This window comes from Delphinus delphis, chromosome X (genome assembly GCF_949987515.2).
Source record: "Delphinus delphis chromosome X, mDelDel1.2, whole genome shotgun sequence".
In the NCBI taxonomy this organism is placed as follows: domain Eukaryota; kingdom Metazoa; phylum Chordata; class Mammalia; order Artiodactyla; family Delphinidae; genus Delphinus; species Delphinus delphis.
Genome location: NC_082704.1, coordinates 112,782,132 through 112,801,171, shown reverse-complemented (window position 1 = coordinate 112,801,171; position 19,040 = coordinate 112,782,132). Strand labels below are relative to the sequence as shown.

General features: G+C 42.4%; 1 protein-coding gene across 3 annotated transcripts in view; it reads right to left on the bottom strand.

The window, feature by feature from the left end:
* Positions 1 to 4,397: 4,397 nt before the first annotated feature.
* Positions 4,398 to 19,040, bottom strand: part of CTPS2 (CTP synthase 2) — a 110,124-nt gene continuing 95,481 nt past the window's right edge. For all 3 annotated transcript variants that reach the window (XM_060002780.1, XM_060002779.1, XM_060002778.1), the window contains 2 exons: positions 6,322 to 6,432; positions 4,398 to 5,413 (listed from right to left, as the gene is read on the bottom strand). In XM_060002780.1, coding sequence (XP_059858763.1) covers positions 6,363 to 6,432 — 70 coding nt within the window. In that variant the 3' untranslated portion in view covers positions 4,398 to 5,413; positions 6,322 to 6,362. The remainder of the gene's footprint in view (positions 5,414 to 6,321; positions 6,433 to 19,040) is intronic.

The following is a 19,040-nucleotide window of genomic DNA, read 5'->3' as shown; positions in this document are numbered from 1 at the left end:
GATATACAGACCGCCAACAAACACATGAAAGAATGCTCAACATCACTAATCATTAGAGAAATGCAAATCAAAACTACAATGAGATATCATCTCAGACCACTCAGAATGGCCATCATCCAAAAATCTAGAAACAATAAATGCTGGAGAGGGTGTGGAGAAAAGGGAACACTCTTGCATTACTGGTGGGAATGTGAATTGGTTCAGCCACTATGGAGAACAGTATGGAAGTTCCTTTAAAAACTACAAATAGAACTATCATATGACCCAGCAATCCCACTACCGGGCATATACCCTGAGAAAACCATAATTCAAAAAGAGTCATATACCAAAATATTCATTGCAGGTCTATTTACAATAGCCAGGACATGGAAGCAACCTAAGTGTCCATCATCGGATGAATGGATAAAGAAGGTGTGGCACATATATACAATGAAATATTACTCAGCCATAAAAAGAATCAAAATTGAGCTATTTGTAATGAGGTGGATAGACCTAGAGTCTGTCATACAGAGTGAAGTAAGTCAGAAAGAGAAAGACAAATACCGTATGCTAACACATATCTATGGAATTTAAGAAAAAAAAATGTCATGAAGAACCTAGGGGCAGGACGGGAATAGAGACGCAGATCTAGAGAATGGACTTGAGGATACGGGGAGGGGGAAGGGTATGCTGGGACGAAGTGAGAGAGAGGCATGCACATATATACACTACCAAATGTAAAATAGATAGCTAGTGGGAAGCAGCCGCATAGCACAGGGACATCAGCTCAGTGCTTTGTGACCACCTAGAGGGGTGGGATAGGGAGGGTGGGAGGGAGGGAGACGCAAGAGGGAAGAGATATGGGGAACATATGTATATGTATAACTGATTCACTTTGTTATAAAGCAGAAACTAACACACCATTGTAAAGCAATTATACTCCAATAAAGATGTAAAAAAAAAAAACGCAAAGAAAGATGGCAATACAGTGGTTTTGTTCAAGTGCAGTGTGAGTCACAATAGAATGAGCTGTTTTTCAATATGGCTCACCTATTGATTATGACTGATAATAGAAGAAGCAGTGACATGCAGAATGGCAGCTCATCATTATATCTGGCTTATTAATAAACCCATATTCAAATGTAAACACAAATCAAATAATGGTATCACACAAGAAAAGCCTACCTCCGAAAGAACTAAGAGGCTGGTCACTTCCCCAAAGTTGACTTTCTGGCTAGCACTGACTGTGCTGCTCAGATTAACGATGAGTATAGAGCCTGCTTCCTTACCATTGACCCTGAGAATACAAGTGTGATTCTATTTTGCAGACTTGAAAGAACCCCACATCTCCTCATCCACAAGTGAAACAGAAGAGTTAGAAGGGAGACTCTGAGAAGGGCTTGGCGGCCTAGGGAGAGAGTGATGCAGACCTGTTGCTGCTACACGATCTTGAGCTCTTTCTTGCTCCGTTCAAGAAATTCAATCAAACCCCAAAGACACTAGCACAGAAAAGAACCCACAGGCAACATTTCACTAACTCTGGATTTCTGGTGTTGTTTCTGCGTATCTCCCCTCAACTTGTACGGCATCTTTGGGGTGCAGAACTTCAACTCTAGGGGAAAACTGTGATGAGTGTCAATGTCTGGCACTGACCTTATCAGAGCACAGATGTGCATATAAGTGGTACTTTTTACTTCAACAAAATATAAAGTCCAAGTAAGAAGTACAGCAACAAAAGTGACAATTGGGAATGGAGCTGGAGAGCTTATGGAGAAAACAAAAAAGCTGAGTCCCTTCAGCTTTAGTCCAAATTTCAACCAAGGAAAGGTGTGGGCCGATACCAAGCAGGTGATGACACCAGTGAAACAGTGTCACCACTCACCCAATTGCCAGCCAGTCTGGGAAACCACAGCCCACTGGTTCTCGGAGCTCTTTGCTCACCATCTTTGCGTTGTGTGACCACAGGCACAAATCTGTGTGAAACATTTACCAGCTTTGCTCAGAAGGCCTTCCTTGGCTGCCCAGTTTGTCAGAGGATCCCACTTTACACTCTCTCACAGTCTCTTTGTCCTTCTTCTTTAACACTCATAGCTCCCTGAACATCTCACAATTATGATTAAATGCTTATTTTCCTACAGATTTGTTTAAAGCCTGCCTTCCCCCGAGAGACGGTCAGGTGCAAGAAGGTAGGTTGCTTCTGTAGGGGAAGAAAAATCATTTTCCCTCTACCCTTCTAGGTTCTTGGCTGACACCCTTCTGTAATAAAAGACAGATGAACAGGAGAAAAACAAACAAGGTTTGTTGTTGAACCCAAGATTGTGTGCCTGTGTGTCCTGAAGCCAAACAAACCGAAATGTTGGAGTTCTGAGTAGAGAAAGGTTATTGATTGAGAGGGCGCCAGCCGAGAAGATGGGAGATGTAGGCTGATCTCAGATCCATTTTACTGGCTGGCCTGGGGGTAAGGTTTTTAAAGGCAAAAGGGGCAAAAGGGTGTGTGACCGGTTCGCGCACAGTTCTCTATTGGTGCGTGGGGAGGTGACGGTAATGTTTTGGGAGTCAACATCCTCAACCTGGTTCCAACCAGTCTGATGTCTACTGCTTGTGCTCAGCACGCAGTCACCATCCATCACCAGGGTGCGGGTTGTAGTTCCTGCAGAACAACTCAAAGATATGCATCAGACTGTCATATACATCCCTTGAGGAGGAACTAGGGCTACGTATTATCACTGAACTATTGTTTCTCGACTGCTTCTCCTTTGTTTCTGCATCTTCTCACTTCCACAATTAGTAACTGCTTGAGTCTGCTCTTTGGAACTCAGGGAAAGCTTAGGAGACTAAAGCCTTTTTCTACAAACAAGAAACAGAGGACATGGAAAGGCTTTTGTACCCGGGAGGGCCCTGCAGGGTCCTGCTTGGTTTCAGTTTAATAACATGTGTACCTGCTGTATACATGGGAGAGACGCAGGAAAACTGAGTAACTCTTCAAAATGGCCCAAGCCACCACCTTCAATACCATCTCCAGCGAAAGACAGAAGATGTTTTTGTGGGGGAGGCAGTTATGGAAGGTGACCAGGCGAAACACAGTAATCAAGGGTGAGGTTGTTATACAGATTTAAGTCCCTGCCTTCTCCACTGAGAAGAGGTTCCAGAGATGTAGAGCCCTCGGTCTCTCCCTGGTACAAAGAAGGACTCAACTTTACAAACAAAGGTTTCTCTTATAAATGTAAATGTCTCTTAAAAAGGGCAACTTCTATTCAGTTTTCAGAGCTTTTCCTGTATCTGCTGTTTCTTTAAAATAATCCTTATGCCAAAGAGACATATTTGGGGGGCAAATTCTGCTCCCCTTCACTTCCCCCAGCACCTGACACCATGTGTCGCGCATCCTGGGGGCTCAAGATACATTAGTCGAATGACTGATTTATAATACCTTTCTATGTGCTCCACTACCGTAAGCAGCCATGCTATTACCATTCCGCACTTCGCTGAAGTCCAAGTTCAACAGGTGTCTCCAAAAGAGGAAATCTCGTGCAGCAACAGCAAAGAGGCTGCTTTGCTGCTTCTTAATCATTAGCCCGAAGGTAAGCACTCTGTTATAAGTAACTTTACAAGTCATAATTACTACAATTGAAAACTCCCATTTAAGCCGATTACCTCTTTGTGCTGTTCAAGCATCCTCTCTCCTGGAGGCCTATACCAGCTTTTAACCTATCTTGTGGGCTTTTCATTTGGAGCCTCCTGTGATCTTCAAGCTGTAATTTTCACAAGTGGAGCCCTAGCGTTCTTTAATATTTTTGTTTACCAGAATTATTCATTGCATTTCTGCATGCGTTTGGTAGATACATTTTCTGTAGCAGTTCACAAAATAATGCTTTACAGCATTAAGAGAAAACAGTTAAAGGCCAAAGACAACCACAAAAAAATTAACCGAGCAGTTAAAATATTTAAATCAGTTTCAGAAGGCTCAAATGTAAGCAACAACTAAGTCATCTCAAGTACATTCAACAGGGAGATCAGGAAGCATACTGGATGAGAACGTTGTGCAACTGGCCCAGGACTACGGCCGGTGAGGGAGGGGCAGGGCTGGATCCTGTCCTTATTTTAAAATTTGCTATTTTGCTCTTTGTAAATATTTTTTATGAATTTTGGTTTTTTAAAATCTTATATTAAAATATTACTGATGCTTCCGCCAAAAGTCAAACAGAATTACCACGTGACCCAGCAATTCCACTCCTAGGTGTAACCATTTACCAAAAGAGTTAAAAACAGATACTCAAACAGTTATTTACAGGAATTCCCTGGCAGTCCAGCGGTTAAGGACTCTGTGCTCTCACTACCGAGGGCCCGGGTTGGATCCCTGGTCAGGGAACTAAGATCCCACAAGCTGAGGCACGGTGTGGCAAAAACAAAAAACAAAAACAAACAAACAAACAAAATTTATTTACACATGAATGTTCACAGCAGCGCTATCCAAAAAAGCCAAAAGGTAGAAACAACTCAAATGTCCATCAACGGATGAATGAATAAACAAATTGTAGCCTAATCCATACCAGGAAATTCATTCAGCCACAGCAAGGAAGAACTGACACAGGCCACAACGTGGATGAACCTTGAAAACATCAAGCTCAGTGAAAGAAGCCAGACACGAGAGGCCACGTATTGTATGATTCCACTAATATGAAATATCCAGGATAGGCCCATCCATAGAAATAGAAAGGAGATAAGTGGCTGTGGGGGCGGCTGGGAAGAGGGACGGAACCAGATGAAGGTGGTGGTTGCACAGCACTGCGAATGGACCCAGTGCTCCTGCACTGTTCACTCTGAAATGGTTAATCTATGTTATGTGATATTTCACCCCAAGTAAATATATATACATATGTTACCGATCTTGATTCCTGAGTTTTTTTATGCCCCCTTATATTCTGTGCCTGAGGCCAGGGCCTTACTTACCACCCCCAGTCTTGGACCTGTTTCATTTTACTTTTTACTACAAATAAACAGAGTGACAAACTGAAATAAACTTGGGCCACATGCAAATCTGCGGCTGAATTCCAGGTAACAGAATGACTCATTTTTGACACAAAATTAGTTGTTGCGTGTGCCCTGCCGTCCTTCCCATATAGCCCAGAGAAGGCTCAGTTACCTGGATCCTTCCTCACCACCTGGACGTCTCCATACACCAGACAAGACACCAACACACTTTCTGCCCGCTGAAGTTGCTGGGAAAAGTTTAATTGGCTACAGAAATTTGCAAGAACCAAAGGTCACCTCTGGAGGAAAAAGAAAACTACCCCTTTGATTCTGGTTCATGGAAGTGCATATTATTAGATTCCCCTCGAGGCTGTACATCCCATGTTTGGTGGAGAAAAGAGTGATTCTATGAGTGTGGTGATTTCCTTAGATACTTCCTTCATCTTGGCTTCGGTTACTTCAGAGCCTTAAAAAAAAAAAAGAAAAAAGAAGTATTAGCCACATCGAAAGCTGAATAATATGTCTTACAAGTGCCTCCAACTAATCTTTGCACCATTTTGGTTTGCTTCTGAAGGTCTCCATGTCTGAGGCAAACCTAAATAGGCCCGGATGTGCCTTCCCTGGTGAACAGGAATGTTCTGCCCCCAAGTGAAATAAGAAGAGAAATCACACTGGAGCGATGGACTCCGCACGAATTTTCCAAAAGCTGCTGTCCCTGCTAAAGAGCAGGGTTGTCCAGGCAGCACCTGCCTCTGAGCATGAATGGAACAAAGCCATCCAGGCTGCTACCTTCTCTAATAAAACCTCCAGGAGCCGTGAGGGACATAAGCTGCCCTTGGAAGCCAAGCCAGTCTCTGGCATCTCCCTACAAAGAAAGAAAACATTATTTTATTTTCTACAAATCCAAGGAACTCTGCTTTTCCATGAGTGACCTAGACCAGGGGTCAGCACCCTGTGTCTGGAAATCAAGTTTTACTGGGACACAGCCCTGCCCATTTATGTACATACTGTCCAAGCCTGCTCTCCCTCTCCAACGCACTGGAGGGCCCACAAAGCCGAAAACAGTCACTGTCTGGCCCTTTACAGAACAAGTTTGCTGACCCCTCAGCTACACTATCAGCCTCCACATATCCATTTAGAGGCGCCCGGATATGTTTATTCCCGGCCTCAGGCTCATTCCTAACTGCCTGCTTTCTCAGGTGCATTCCAGATTCCCAGAAGCACCGTCAGCTGTCAAGTCTGTCCTGCTAACTATGCAAACAGGAGCGTCCCAGGGGAGCAGGATCCTGCGGGACCAGTCCTGTGATGCTCCCTTCTACACCAAGAAGACAGCCTGTCTGGGAAACAAACAAGAACTTAAAGGTTCCATCTCACCCTCTCAGGCAGTCCTGGTGATTCCAAGTCACGTATCAGTTTCAGCTGATTTCCAACTCAGCTATCGTTTGCTCTGAAAAGCTGTCATCACTGGCATCGCTGTATCTATCACTAGAGCAAAAGACGAATTAACTTAGCAAGGTGTAAAAAAACTCTGGGCAATTATCCTATTTACAATCCTAAACACTTTCCATAATTAACCCCCACTAAGAGAAGATACTAAGGAATATTCTATTATTACTTCCTAGTCACTCCAGGAAGACGTGAGTCCAACCACAACCAACGGTCTCCTTCTTTTGTCAGAGGAACTGATCATTTGCTTGTGTCTTAAACTGGAAGTACCTTATTCAGAAAATTTATAAAAGCATTTCAATTTAGACTGAAATTTATAACCTTCTGAAGACCACTAGTATAGGTCAACAGCATGAAAGTTTTCCATTCCAATAAACATTCTCATAGGTCCAAGGGTTTGAGAAATAATTTGCACAATTTTGCTATTCTCAAATTAGAAACTTTATGTGATGATCCAACTACCTCAAGTTACATGTAGTATTCAAAGTAGGACTGATTATTGACATAGATGCCGCCATCTTGGGTTCCCGAAGAAATACACCTTCTCCATGAGATAGGCCTGTAATTGTACTTTCACTTTGAGCCACAGACTCAGTTTGGGGTTCCTCTTGCTTGGTTCCAAGTAAGTCAGCAGGTTGATCAACCCCTCAAGAGTTCTACTGATCTACGAAGATGACATTGTCAGGAAGTAAGTGTTTTATGCCGACCCGTTCCTAGCCTTGGCCAAGTTTCTGCTGACTTATAGCGATAGAAGTCTGAATTCCATAAGAGGTGAAAATCCACTTTTTTTTAAAGAGAGGAGAGGGAACAATTGGAGAAACCCTATGCTGACAGGCTAGAAAACAAAGATTTACCCTAAACATATGGAGTAAATATCAATAAATACATAAACAAAATCATAACAGACAACCTCACTCTCCTCCCTGACTTTTGGACAAAATACTGGAAAGGGGGAGGGTGGGGCTAGAGTATGGAGAAGACACAGAAAAAGATCAAGAATTGGCAGAAAAGACAGATTACTTAGGTGAACAAAGAAGTCAACATATCCTTAAAACCAATCAAGTAGAAGATACCTCCTAGTTAGATTTTAATTCAGGAAAACCACTTCTGTTACAAAAGGGTTTCCAATAAAGAAAACACAGGAATAACCAAAGAAAATATATTTTTAAAAAACAACCCCCCAAAATTGATATATCCTTATCCATGCACTCTTACTACGCAAACGTCGACTCCTTCCTGGTTCTCTGCAACTAAAGGGAATTTGGAAGATGCACTCAACTCCCCATGTGAGAAGAAATGAAGGTCAAGGATGTTCAAGCGACTCGCTAGGCACACAGCTTGTTCAAGGTGGGACCAGGATCCCCATCGTGCTAACCCAGGCCACAGGCTCAAGTCGAAGGTGTGTGCTGCAGTGGGCCCCACAGGGCATGTACCCTGACACCACAAGTGAGAAGGGCCAAAGGGCCAAGGGAACTCCATTTTCTCAAGTATCTCAAGCTTCCTTCCCCACCTCCGAGCCCATGGAGGAGTGGGGTGGGCCCACATCCTCGCCCTCACACTCCTGGTTGTACTGGTTATTAGCCACATGCCTGAGAGTCTAGAAAAAAGTAGTAACAATACCTACCACCTCATCAAAATGTTATGAGGGCCGAAAGAGAATGCCTAAATGTGCTCTGAAATTATATGAAAATAGGAGCTGTTGCTGTTTATGGGGGCTATGTGTTTACAACATGGCATCTCTCAAAAAGTCATGGAAATATAAAGAAGCGGCGAAAACTGCCAAGTGCATGATTTTCAGAAGTCTTTCCTGTACCAAGAGTAATTCCCTACCCACTTCAGCAAGTGGACTCGGGTGGGTCTAACCTAATGGCTCTCATTTCCTGTCCGCTGGCTGTCAGCCCCAAACTCTGCCAAGGCATCAAAATGGCACAGGTTGAGTCTAACGAAGGGGAGCTCCAAGGCAAATGACGGTTCACTAAGTTTCTTCCATATGTGTTCAGGGGCGGAGGTGGAACAACCACATAACCACAACACTCAAGAACAGAATTCTCAAAATAGGCAATGCTGCTCAATAAACATGCTGATTTTACGGCATTCATGCTCCAGCAAAACACAAGTGCTAGAAACACAATTCCACACGCAGGACAGCAGTGGTTCCTGCACATCCAATAAAATGTGGGTGCTGCTCTGTGCCATGTAAGACTTAGGGCTTCATTTTCGTTTCACACAGAACGGACTTAAGTCATAAGATACTTATCGGGGCATATTTTCACTTAATTCGAGACATCTCAGCTCTATCTTAAGACAACCTGTCTTTTTAAATAACCTCTGTACACACACACACACACACACACACACACACACACACACACACTTCTCAGTGGGGAGAGTTATTAGATATTAGGGTCTTACATGTTAAATTTTTTGAAATGCCGCAGAATACGGAACTATTCGTGTGTGCCTTGTTACTTTTGAGGAGCAGAAAATTTTAAACCTGCACTGTCCGATGTGGTAGCCACGAGCCACAGTAGCTATCTAAATTTAAATCAACTGAAACCAAATAAAAGTTAAAGTTCCATTCCTCACGTGTACACACTGAGCCACACTTCAACTGCTCAACAGCCACATGTGGTTGGCAGCTACCATATTGGACAGTGCAGATTATAGAACATTTCCGTCACGGCAAAAAGTTCTATTGGATAGCATTGATTTAAAAACAAATGAATGATGATTAAAAAAAAAAAAACCATAATCACCATGCAGTGGTTCTCCTTATCACTCCCTAAGAAAGGTTTTTTTTAAGGCCTGGCTATGTACAGTCAAAATCACAGCAACTCTCTCTCATACATGCGTGTACCCCCCAAATAACGGAAGCACTCTTTCTAAAAATGTTTTTTACTGTACTATTTCTTACAAGACAAAATCAAAATCACCAGCAGCAACGCAAGGGAATCGCTATCCTTAAACACTGGCTGGACTTACAAGACTTGACCGCCATGGTCTACATGTGGTTCTTTGACAGACAAAAGGCTTGTCATAGTCAAGTTTGTTTGTCCAAGACTCCTGGTTCCTAATAAATTCCCAATATAAGAAAACATATATTCCAAGGCACCAGGGCAAGGGTAGAGTAATGTCTCATATAGTCCACCTTCTTTGCTACCCTGATGCAGCCATTAAACCATTTCTTCTCCATTAACAAAAAGAGGTGGTCGGAATTAAAAAAAAAATTAATAGCATACTTAAGATTCCCAGCATGCATACATTCCTGTAACACTTTATATCAAAATCCATCTCATATGGAGAAAGCATATTTTAAAACAGGTTTCCATGCACACAGTTTCCCCCAAAGCATTGTTATTGCTATGCTTCCTTCCTTCTCAAAGAGCCCCTGGAAGCCATAAAATATAAGAGCAATGGAATAAAAACTTAGTATGCTGTGAATGAGTTTTGCATTGAATAGTAAACGGTAGAACACAACCCCAGCGGGGCGTTAAAAGCACAGTAGTCTATGTCTCTATTAACTCCGTCCCTGGCTGGTACCACATCATCTGCAGGCAGTGAATCACGATCAGTAAAGAGCACCTTTTAAGCAACGTTTAATCCCTGACGGAAGGCATACTCAAATGGGGTTTATCAGCAGTACTTTACGAGAAAAAGTCTCCAGGTATGGTTTTGGAGTCCAACAATAAGGGAGGGGGGCTGTTTTAAAGATGTTTAAAAGAACTGTCAAAAAAGAAAGCAAAAAAGAATATTTTTTTCCAGTTCACTTTTGCTTGAAATGTAACAAAGGAGGAAAAGTAGTATTTTTATATCAGTTGAAAGTTTACAAAGCACCATCTCAACTGTTCCTCACAGCAACCCTAAAGGATGAAGATCCTGAGGTTTAGGACTGGGGACTTGGAAAAAAATTACCCAGTAAGTGGCAGATCCAGAAAATAAACCCATAGCACCCGCTCTACTTGCCCACACTGTCCCCACAAAAATAAAATATTTGCACCTTATCCTGCAAGAATGGCCCCTGGCAACATCAACCATGTAGCCCAAGAGTTAAAATAAAAAGGAAGGTGATTCCAAGTTCAGAACAGTGCTGGAAAATGCACATTAGATTCACACAGGAGAAAAAGAGTATCTTACTCTCCTAGTCAAATAGAAAGAGACACCCAAAGTGGGATAAGGACGCCTTAGAGGGAGAAATGCACACTCTGTATGTAATCAGCGGAGAGGCCACACCCACCTCTGATGCCCACCATCAGTAACAATTTGGGGAACCAGCATCCTAACAGGCTACAGATTGGCATTCCCTTCTCGCTAAGCACTTCAGGAATGTATAACAGGAGCCAAGGGAGACGTGAGAGCTGAAGCCAAAGCACTAAACCCTCTGGGGGAGTTCAGGCTGTTCCGTAGGGATTTGTGGGCATTTTATGCTATGAGTCAAGAGAAGCCATTTAGAGATTCAAGCTCCAAAATAATGCAGGAAGAGCATTCTGCCAGCAGAAGATGGACTGAGAAGAGGAAAGCTGGAGGCCTGGAGAGCAGGTAGGAGGCTTTGAGTAGGCAAGAGATGAAGGAGACGGGAACTAAGGTGAAATTAATAATAGCACAATAATAATTCCCATTTAATTTCCTACCATAGACCAGGCACTGTGCTAAGTGCTTTCCATTTAGAATAAAACGTACTCTTCATCACTACCATGTGAAGTGAGTACTATTACCATCCCCTTTTTATAAAGACTCTCTTAGCTGGGGGTCTGTATCTGAGGACCCCTAGAAGAATATCGATGGATTCGATGGATGGGAGGCTTCTGGGATATGAATACCGTTCCAATTGCTATGTGTGTGCAGCCTTCCAGGAAGTGGGTCCACAGCTTTCATCACTTTCTTGGAAGGTGATTTGTCAGCCTCAAAATGTAGAGAACCATTAAACTACCCGATGAGTCCCCCAGGACAGGGTGTGTGTTCTTATTGGACTTGCAGTTGATTCTCCTGCACCCAGCACCATGGCTGGGATGGCGTGAGCTCCAGCACATGTGGCGCATTGAGTGGACGCTGAAGCACGCAGCCATCAAACAGCGAGAGCATCATGCAACTTGGAAAAATGTGTACGAGGTGTTCAGTTCAAAAGACAGGCTTTTGTAATTAATAAAGACTCTGTGGTGATGCTCTGAGAACATATGAATATCCTGTTTTCCGAAACCTTTCATCCAATGGTTTTGGCAACCACTGATGATCCTTATTTGACTCAGTTATTATATTGGGGGTTGCATCTACATTTCTTTTAATTGGCCTTTTGGTTTTTTTGAGTATTATTATGGAATTTTTAAAAAATGTAATGTGTTATAATCCAATTTTGTCATGATTGTTTTTGATGTTCGAACTGTCCAAAGTGAGCCCCTTTCAAGTGGCTTCTTTGATCTTATACAAAATCTCCCCCTTGGTTTTTGAACTCTCCCTTCCTTTAAGTCTAGCAACACATTCTGGGCTCATCTTGTACTTTCCCTGCCCCAGACCTGAAACCAAGCATTTCTTCCAGGAACCCTAGTTCATTTCAGTGGGAGATGGTATTTTAGAAACTGAAATGGAAAAAAACGTTTCTTTACAAAAGAGACGTCCACACAGTCACTACCTTAACCAGGTGATAAACTCAGCCCCATCCACCGTGTGACAACAGAGGGAAGGTTATGTGCCTTACGTGTCTCCTGACGTGTCTGTATAAAGTCTACAACAGCCCCAATGAAATACTCTTCCCAAGATGTCTAACCTGATTCTAATCATGAGAAAACAATCAGATGAATCCAAATTCTGGTCATTGCTACAAGACAATTGGCCTGGCCTCTTTATTAAAGTCAATGTTATGCAGAACTGAAAACGAGAGGGTGATTTACCCAGATTAAAAGAAACTAAGGAAACATAACCAAATGAACCTCAAATTGAGCACTGATTACATTTTTTTGATTTCAAAAAAAAGCTAAAGATACATTTGGGGATAAATGGAGAAATTTAAATATGGACTGGAGGGCTTCCCTGGTGGTGCGGTGGTTGAGATTCCGCCTGCCGATGCAGGGGACACGGGTTCGTGCCTCAGTCCGGGAAGATCCCACATGCCGCGGAGCGGCTGGGCACGTGAGCCATGGCCGCTGAGGCTGCGCGTCTGGAGCCTGTGCTCCACAACGGGAGAGGCCACAACAGTGAGAGGCCCAAGTACTGCCAAAAAAAAAAAAAAAAAAAATGCACTGGATAGTAAATGATGTCACTGAATTAATGTTAATTTTCTTAGGTGTGATCATGATACTGCATTTACGTAAGAAAATGTCTTCAGTTTTAGAAAATGAATGATAAAGTATCTAGGAGTGAAGTGCTATGATGTTTGCAACTTATAAATGATTCAGAAATAAGTATATACACAGAGAAAGAGAGAATCAAATGTGGTAAAAAGGCAACAATTGATGAATCTAGGTGAAAGGTTTACAAGTATTCACTGTACTATTCTTTCATCTTTTCTGTAGGCTTGAAAGTTTTCAAAATAAAAGAATCAGGAAAAATACACACACACACACACACTCACTATTATGATTACAAGCATGAAATGAGTCATATACGGATATGGACTAAAGACTGGAAGGAAAGACTCAAAAGCGAGCACAGTGACTATGTTAGGTTTATGGATCCATTTTCCTTTTTTTCCCAATTTTCTGTAATGCCTCAGCTAGAAGTCCACAGAAAACAAAATCTTCCCAGGCTGGAAGCCAGCATGTCACTTAGAAGGAAAAGCCCAGGAGTCACAGGAGAGAGACCAGAGACAATGGCGAAGGAAATGGGTGCCTTTGCTCCCTGACTGCTGCCGAGATTCAAAGAGAAAAGTGAAGAGGGAAGCCTGAGCTTGCAGGAGAGAAGGGACTCAGATCCCAGGAGCACACCCGGGCTCAGGAAACGGAAGGCGCTGACTCCAGCTCTGTACTTCCTCTAAGGACCCTCCGATTATGAAGTAGTTTCAACTTCTGAGTTTGGTCTGAAACAATCAAGCTAATACAGTGCATCGTGGAGTTAACTTCCCTCCTCTTTCTGTATCGGCCTGCCTCCTGTCTCGCCACAAAAAGATGATTTCTCTGCATAAGAGATAGTATGTATTGGGTGGAGACATGGAATCTAAGATCCTAAAACCTAGAATAAAATGCTACTCACATGTCTTAAGATTACGGTTTTGTATTTTAAAAACATGTTTCCCAAAAGAGCTGCATTTCTGGGAACTGTTGACTGAACTCCATCTCATTTCTTGCTTTCAGGCATAGAGCACATAGAACAAGCACTATCTAAGCACAAGAGTTTTACTCTGACCTGACAGAGGGGCATGATAAATGTTGGAATCATAAAAACTGGAAGTCGTTCCTGACCTCGGTGTGGAGTGATTGCACCTCAGGGCCTTGCAGGGCAGCCCCAGAGACACGCAGACTGAAAAACAGCCTATGAACTTCAGACTCCCATCCCTCTTCTCTTTCCAGTTGCTTAAAAATGGAATTCTGAAACAACAAGGTCCTACTGTATAGCACAGGGAACTATATTCAACATCACATGATAAACCATAATGGAAAAGAATATATATAAAAAACTGAATCACCTTGCTGTACACCAGAAACTAACACAACACGGTAAATCAACTATACTGCAATTAAAAAAAAAATGGAATTCTGGACAGAGATCCTGTGCTTTGTTTCTAGATACTGAAAAACCTGCAATTATAAGAACCTTTGGATATTCTATTTAGTATAAATCTACAATTTTTTATTACAATTACATGAAGCAGTCTCATTCTATTACATCATACACCGCAAAGCCACGCAAATTTGTGCATACCGTTTAAACATGGGACAAATTATATTTAGACACCAGGGTAGAGACCTCAGCAAGGAATTACAATGATTTATTTAATGGACCATAATTTCCCATTGATTTCTTTATTCTAAAAATGGTTTATTAGACTTGTGCAAAAGAGTTAACACAGCAGGCCTGAGGCTGCTATCTTTAGAAGGACCTGCTTGCTGGGGAACTTAGCTTTCAGAATGTTTTCTCCATTACTAACTGATAAGGTCATTTCACTGGGCCTAGGCTGTTTGTACAAGCAAGGTGATTTGTGGTGAGCGCTTGCTATCCTTCTGGGAGCCTGGAATTTGGGTAGTTGCTAGGCAGAGAATGCCCATGTGACCAGTCTCCTATAGAAACTCTTAAGTGTCAAATGGGCTTCTCTGGGCATAAACATTACACACTGCATTTTTACTGCTGGAGGGAGGGTGAGTTCTGTGTGACCTCTCACAGGAGGGAGAGAACATAGGAAACCTGCAGATAGATTTCTCCAGACTCTACTTATACCTCCTTCCCTTACTGAGCCAGCTGTGTATGCTTACTCTGTCACTGAAATGAATTTTAGCCATGAGTACAACTATATTGATTCCTTCTAGTCAATCATCGAATGTGTGGGTGGTCTTGGGGGACCCCCAAAACAAGACTTAGTTTGATTTTGCAAGTACTTCTGAGTAGCTTATAAAAATCTAAAAAAAAATTTAAAATACTATCCTAAAACTATTATGCCTGGGGGCTTCCCTGGTGGCGCAGTGGTTGAGAGTCCGCCTGCCGATGCAGGGGACGTGGGTTCGTGCACCAGTCTGGGAAGATCCCACATGCCGCAGAGCGGCTGGGCCCGTGAGCCATGGCCGCTGAGCCTGCGCGTCCGGAGCCTGTGCTCCGCAACGGGAGAGGCCACGGCAGTGAGAGGCCCGCGTACCGCAAAAAAAAAAAAAAGAAAGAAAGAAAAAACTATTATGCCTCTTGAACAGACCACCACAGGTGGTGGACCTGGTCTTTGTAACTGCTGCCATTCTATAGATACCAGAGTAGCTGAGAGTTCAGCTCACCAGCTCTAGATCCCAAAATAATATTCTTACTGCAACTTCCCAGGCAATAAAAGATAAATGTTCTCCACGAAGCAGAAAGCAAAGGTTAGAGCCCAGGTGTGTTTGCTCAAAGCCAAGGATTTTTTTTTTTTTTTTTTTTTTTTTACATTGTGGGTTTTAAAGACATCAGCTGCACATGTGCCATACATTTAAATAATATCGGCCAATTTCTGGGAAAGGAAGTCATTAGTCTAGTGTTCATATTTCTTGACACATTTGTTTAGGATTGATTACAGACAGTAATCTTGTTTGACAGAAATACAGTCCCAACTCAGCTCACATTAGCGCCTGGCCATCAAAGCAGTTATTTGCTTTTCAGTGCTCACTAACACCATGGAGCCAGGCAGAGAGGAGCTGAAGTGCAAGGTTCCTCTGGAACCCTAGGGTCTGCCACTGGATTAAGTCAGGGGCACCATTGTTAGTTGGAAAACCCCCTGCAAGGTGTCAAGATTATACTAGACTATATCCTCCCCTGCTACCTACATTTAGTACTGTAATGGGTAGTAAGCAACCACTGCATACTAGGGAGCCAGGAGACCAAGATAAATAAGATGCTGGCTGCTCTGAAGGACCACACCAGTTGGTGGCTGATAGACAGGAATTCTCTGACCACCATGGAAGCCTGCTAGTCAGCTGTGATCCCAACCCCAGCATCAGAGTCTTGTTAAGAGATCTTTCCTTTCTTTCTGAGACCCTGTGACTCGCTCAGCAGTTGCTGGCAGTCACTTTTCTCAGAAACTACTGGTGAGCTTTACCCAGAGACCACCAGGCCCCAGGCAAGAACTGGCGGGCCAGCCAGCACACAGGTGGGTGGACCACACAAAGCAGACGCCATTTCTATATTAGTTGATGCTTGCAAACAACCAGATAGTTATGCATGAACGATTATGTGTGCGTTATTTCTCCCAGCCATCTCACTTGTTCCACCGTCATCCTCCTTTCACGTGTGAGCACCTGAAATAATGGAGACAATAAAGTGGCTGGGAAGGGACAGAGCATATATCCAACACGGGACCACACTGGAATGTCCAATCTGCTGTGTAAGCCATGCAGCCTTACAGCACAGGAAGCTCGTCTTCATATGCAATCTCATGCAGAACCAGGCCACGTGAGCCAGGAAGAGTGGAGCTGAAGCTCCACTGAAGTAGGGAAGCAGGGAAGAGCCTGGAAACACCCCCCCCTCGCCGCCCCGATCCCAGTCTACTCCTCATGGCAGCCTGGATTCCAGCTCCACAGGCACGGTGTGAAAACCACTGCACTGGTTCAAGAGTGCAGGGAGTGATCATTAATTCATTAAGAGACCCAACATGCAAAATATGTAAAGCTATTCCCATCTGAACACGCAGTTAAAGGACATGCTAGAGAGCTGTGAGTCTCTCCTAGCAGGTAATATCGCAAACAAGCAGGCTTGCGTAACAAAGCACACGTAGACACACCACACAGCGATCCTGGCAGTCCTCAAATGCAATATCGCCAGGCTCATTTGCTAGGATGAGGGTCCACAATGGTAATCTTCTAAACAAGATATATCCAGTTATTGTGGTAATAACCCCTACCTAAGAACATGATTCCGGCTAGTTCCTTTCACTTTGAAAGTTATTACATACAATATTCTTAGATGAGAGGAAGTAAAAATGTAAATTCTCCCCAAATGAGTATTTAAATAGAAAGAATTTTTTTTTTTTTTTTTTTTTTTGCGGTACGCGGGCCCCTCACTGTTGTGGCCTCTCCCGTTGCGGAGCACAGGCTCCAGACGCGCAGGCCCAGCGGTCATGGCTCACGGGCCCAGCCACTCTGCGGCATGTGGGATCCTCCAGACCGGGGCACGAACCCGCATCCCCTGCATCGGCAGGCGGACTCTCAACCACTGCGCCACCAGGGAAGCCCCTAAATATAAAGAAATTTTAACGAAAATCCCTAAGGGATTTTTTTATTCAAACCTGACTCTAAAAATCATTATACAGGTCCTCCAGAAGAGAACAAAACACATTTTTTAAAATGTTAAATAAAAATGAGAGTAGGGTAGATAAGGGCTTGATTTACAATAATCCTATGATAATGAAAAGGGTGGTAAGGATTCAGAAAAAAGAGATGAAATCACCAATGGAACAAAACAGAAATCCCTGAAACAAATCTAAATTACTTCATTGGCGGGGGTGTGGGGGCAGGGGGGCAGTATAAGGGGGATGCGGATTCCCTGCCTCACACAATACACCAAAAATAAAGTCCATATAAATTACAAATTGAAAATATAAAATTGAAACCATATCAGTCTCCCAAGGCAATAGAAATAAAAACAAAAATAAACAAATGGGACCTAATCAAACTTACAAGCTTTTACACAGCAAAGGAAACCATAAAAAAAAACAAAAAGATAACCTATGGAATGGGAGAAAATATCTGCAAATGATGCCACGGACAAGGGCTTAATCCCCAAAGTATACAAACAACTCATATAAGTCAACCAAAAAAAACCAAACAACCCAATTGAAAAATGGGCAGAAGACCTAAATAGACATTTCTCCAAAGTAGACATACAGATTTCCAAGAAACACAGGAAAAGATGCTCAACATCACTAATCATTAGAGAAATGCAAATTGAAACTACCATGAGCTATCACCTCACACCACTCAGAATGGCCATCATTAAAAAGTCTACAAATAACAAATGCTGGAGAGGGTGTGGAGAAAAGGGAACCCTCCTACACTGTTGGTGGGAAAGTAAGTTGGTGCAGCCACTGTGGAGAACAGTATGGAGGTTCCTCAGAAAACTAAAAATAGAGCTACTATATGATCCAGCAATCCCAGTCCTGGGCATATACTTGGACAAAACTGTAATTCAAAAAGATAGCTGCACCTCTATGTTCATAGCAGCGCTATTCACAATAGCCAAGACATGGAAACAACGTAAATGTGCACTGACAGATGAATGGATAAAGAAGATGTGGTACATAAATACAATGGAATATTACTCAGCCATAAGAAAGAACAAAATAATGCCATTTGCAGCAACAAGGAGGCAACTAGAGATTATCATACTAAGTGAAGTAAGTCAGAAAGAGAGAGACAAATACCACATGATATCACTTATATGTGGAATCTAAAATATAGTACAAATGAACCTATCTACAAAACAGAAACAGACTCACAGACATAGAGAACAGACTTGTGGTTGCCACGGGTGGGGGGTGGGGGGATGGAGAAGGGTGGATTAGGAGTTTGGGGTTGTTAGATGCAAACTATTACATTTAGAATGGATAAACAACGAGGTCCTACTGTATAGCACAGGGAACTATATCCCATCTCCTGGAATAAACCATAATGGAAAAGAAAATTTAAAAAAGAATGTATATACATGTATAACTGAGTCACTTAGCTGTACAGCAGAAATTAGCACAACATTGTAAATAAACTATACTTCAATTCAAAAAATTTTAAAAAAGAGAAACCATAAAAGTGCTAGTGGAAAACAAATGGGTAACTATTTATATAATAATCTTTTGATAGGGAAAGACTTTAGGCAGGATACTAAAGACATAATCCACAAAAGTAAAAGATTTGACCACATATAAATAAAAAATACATGAATAAGGACTACATAAAGTCTTTATTTAAAACTTTAGGGAAAATAAAAACTAAGATAAAACTAATAAAAACTAATGAAAGCCATTAACAACTTAGAAAAAAAACAAAATCACTTTGAAA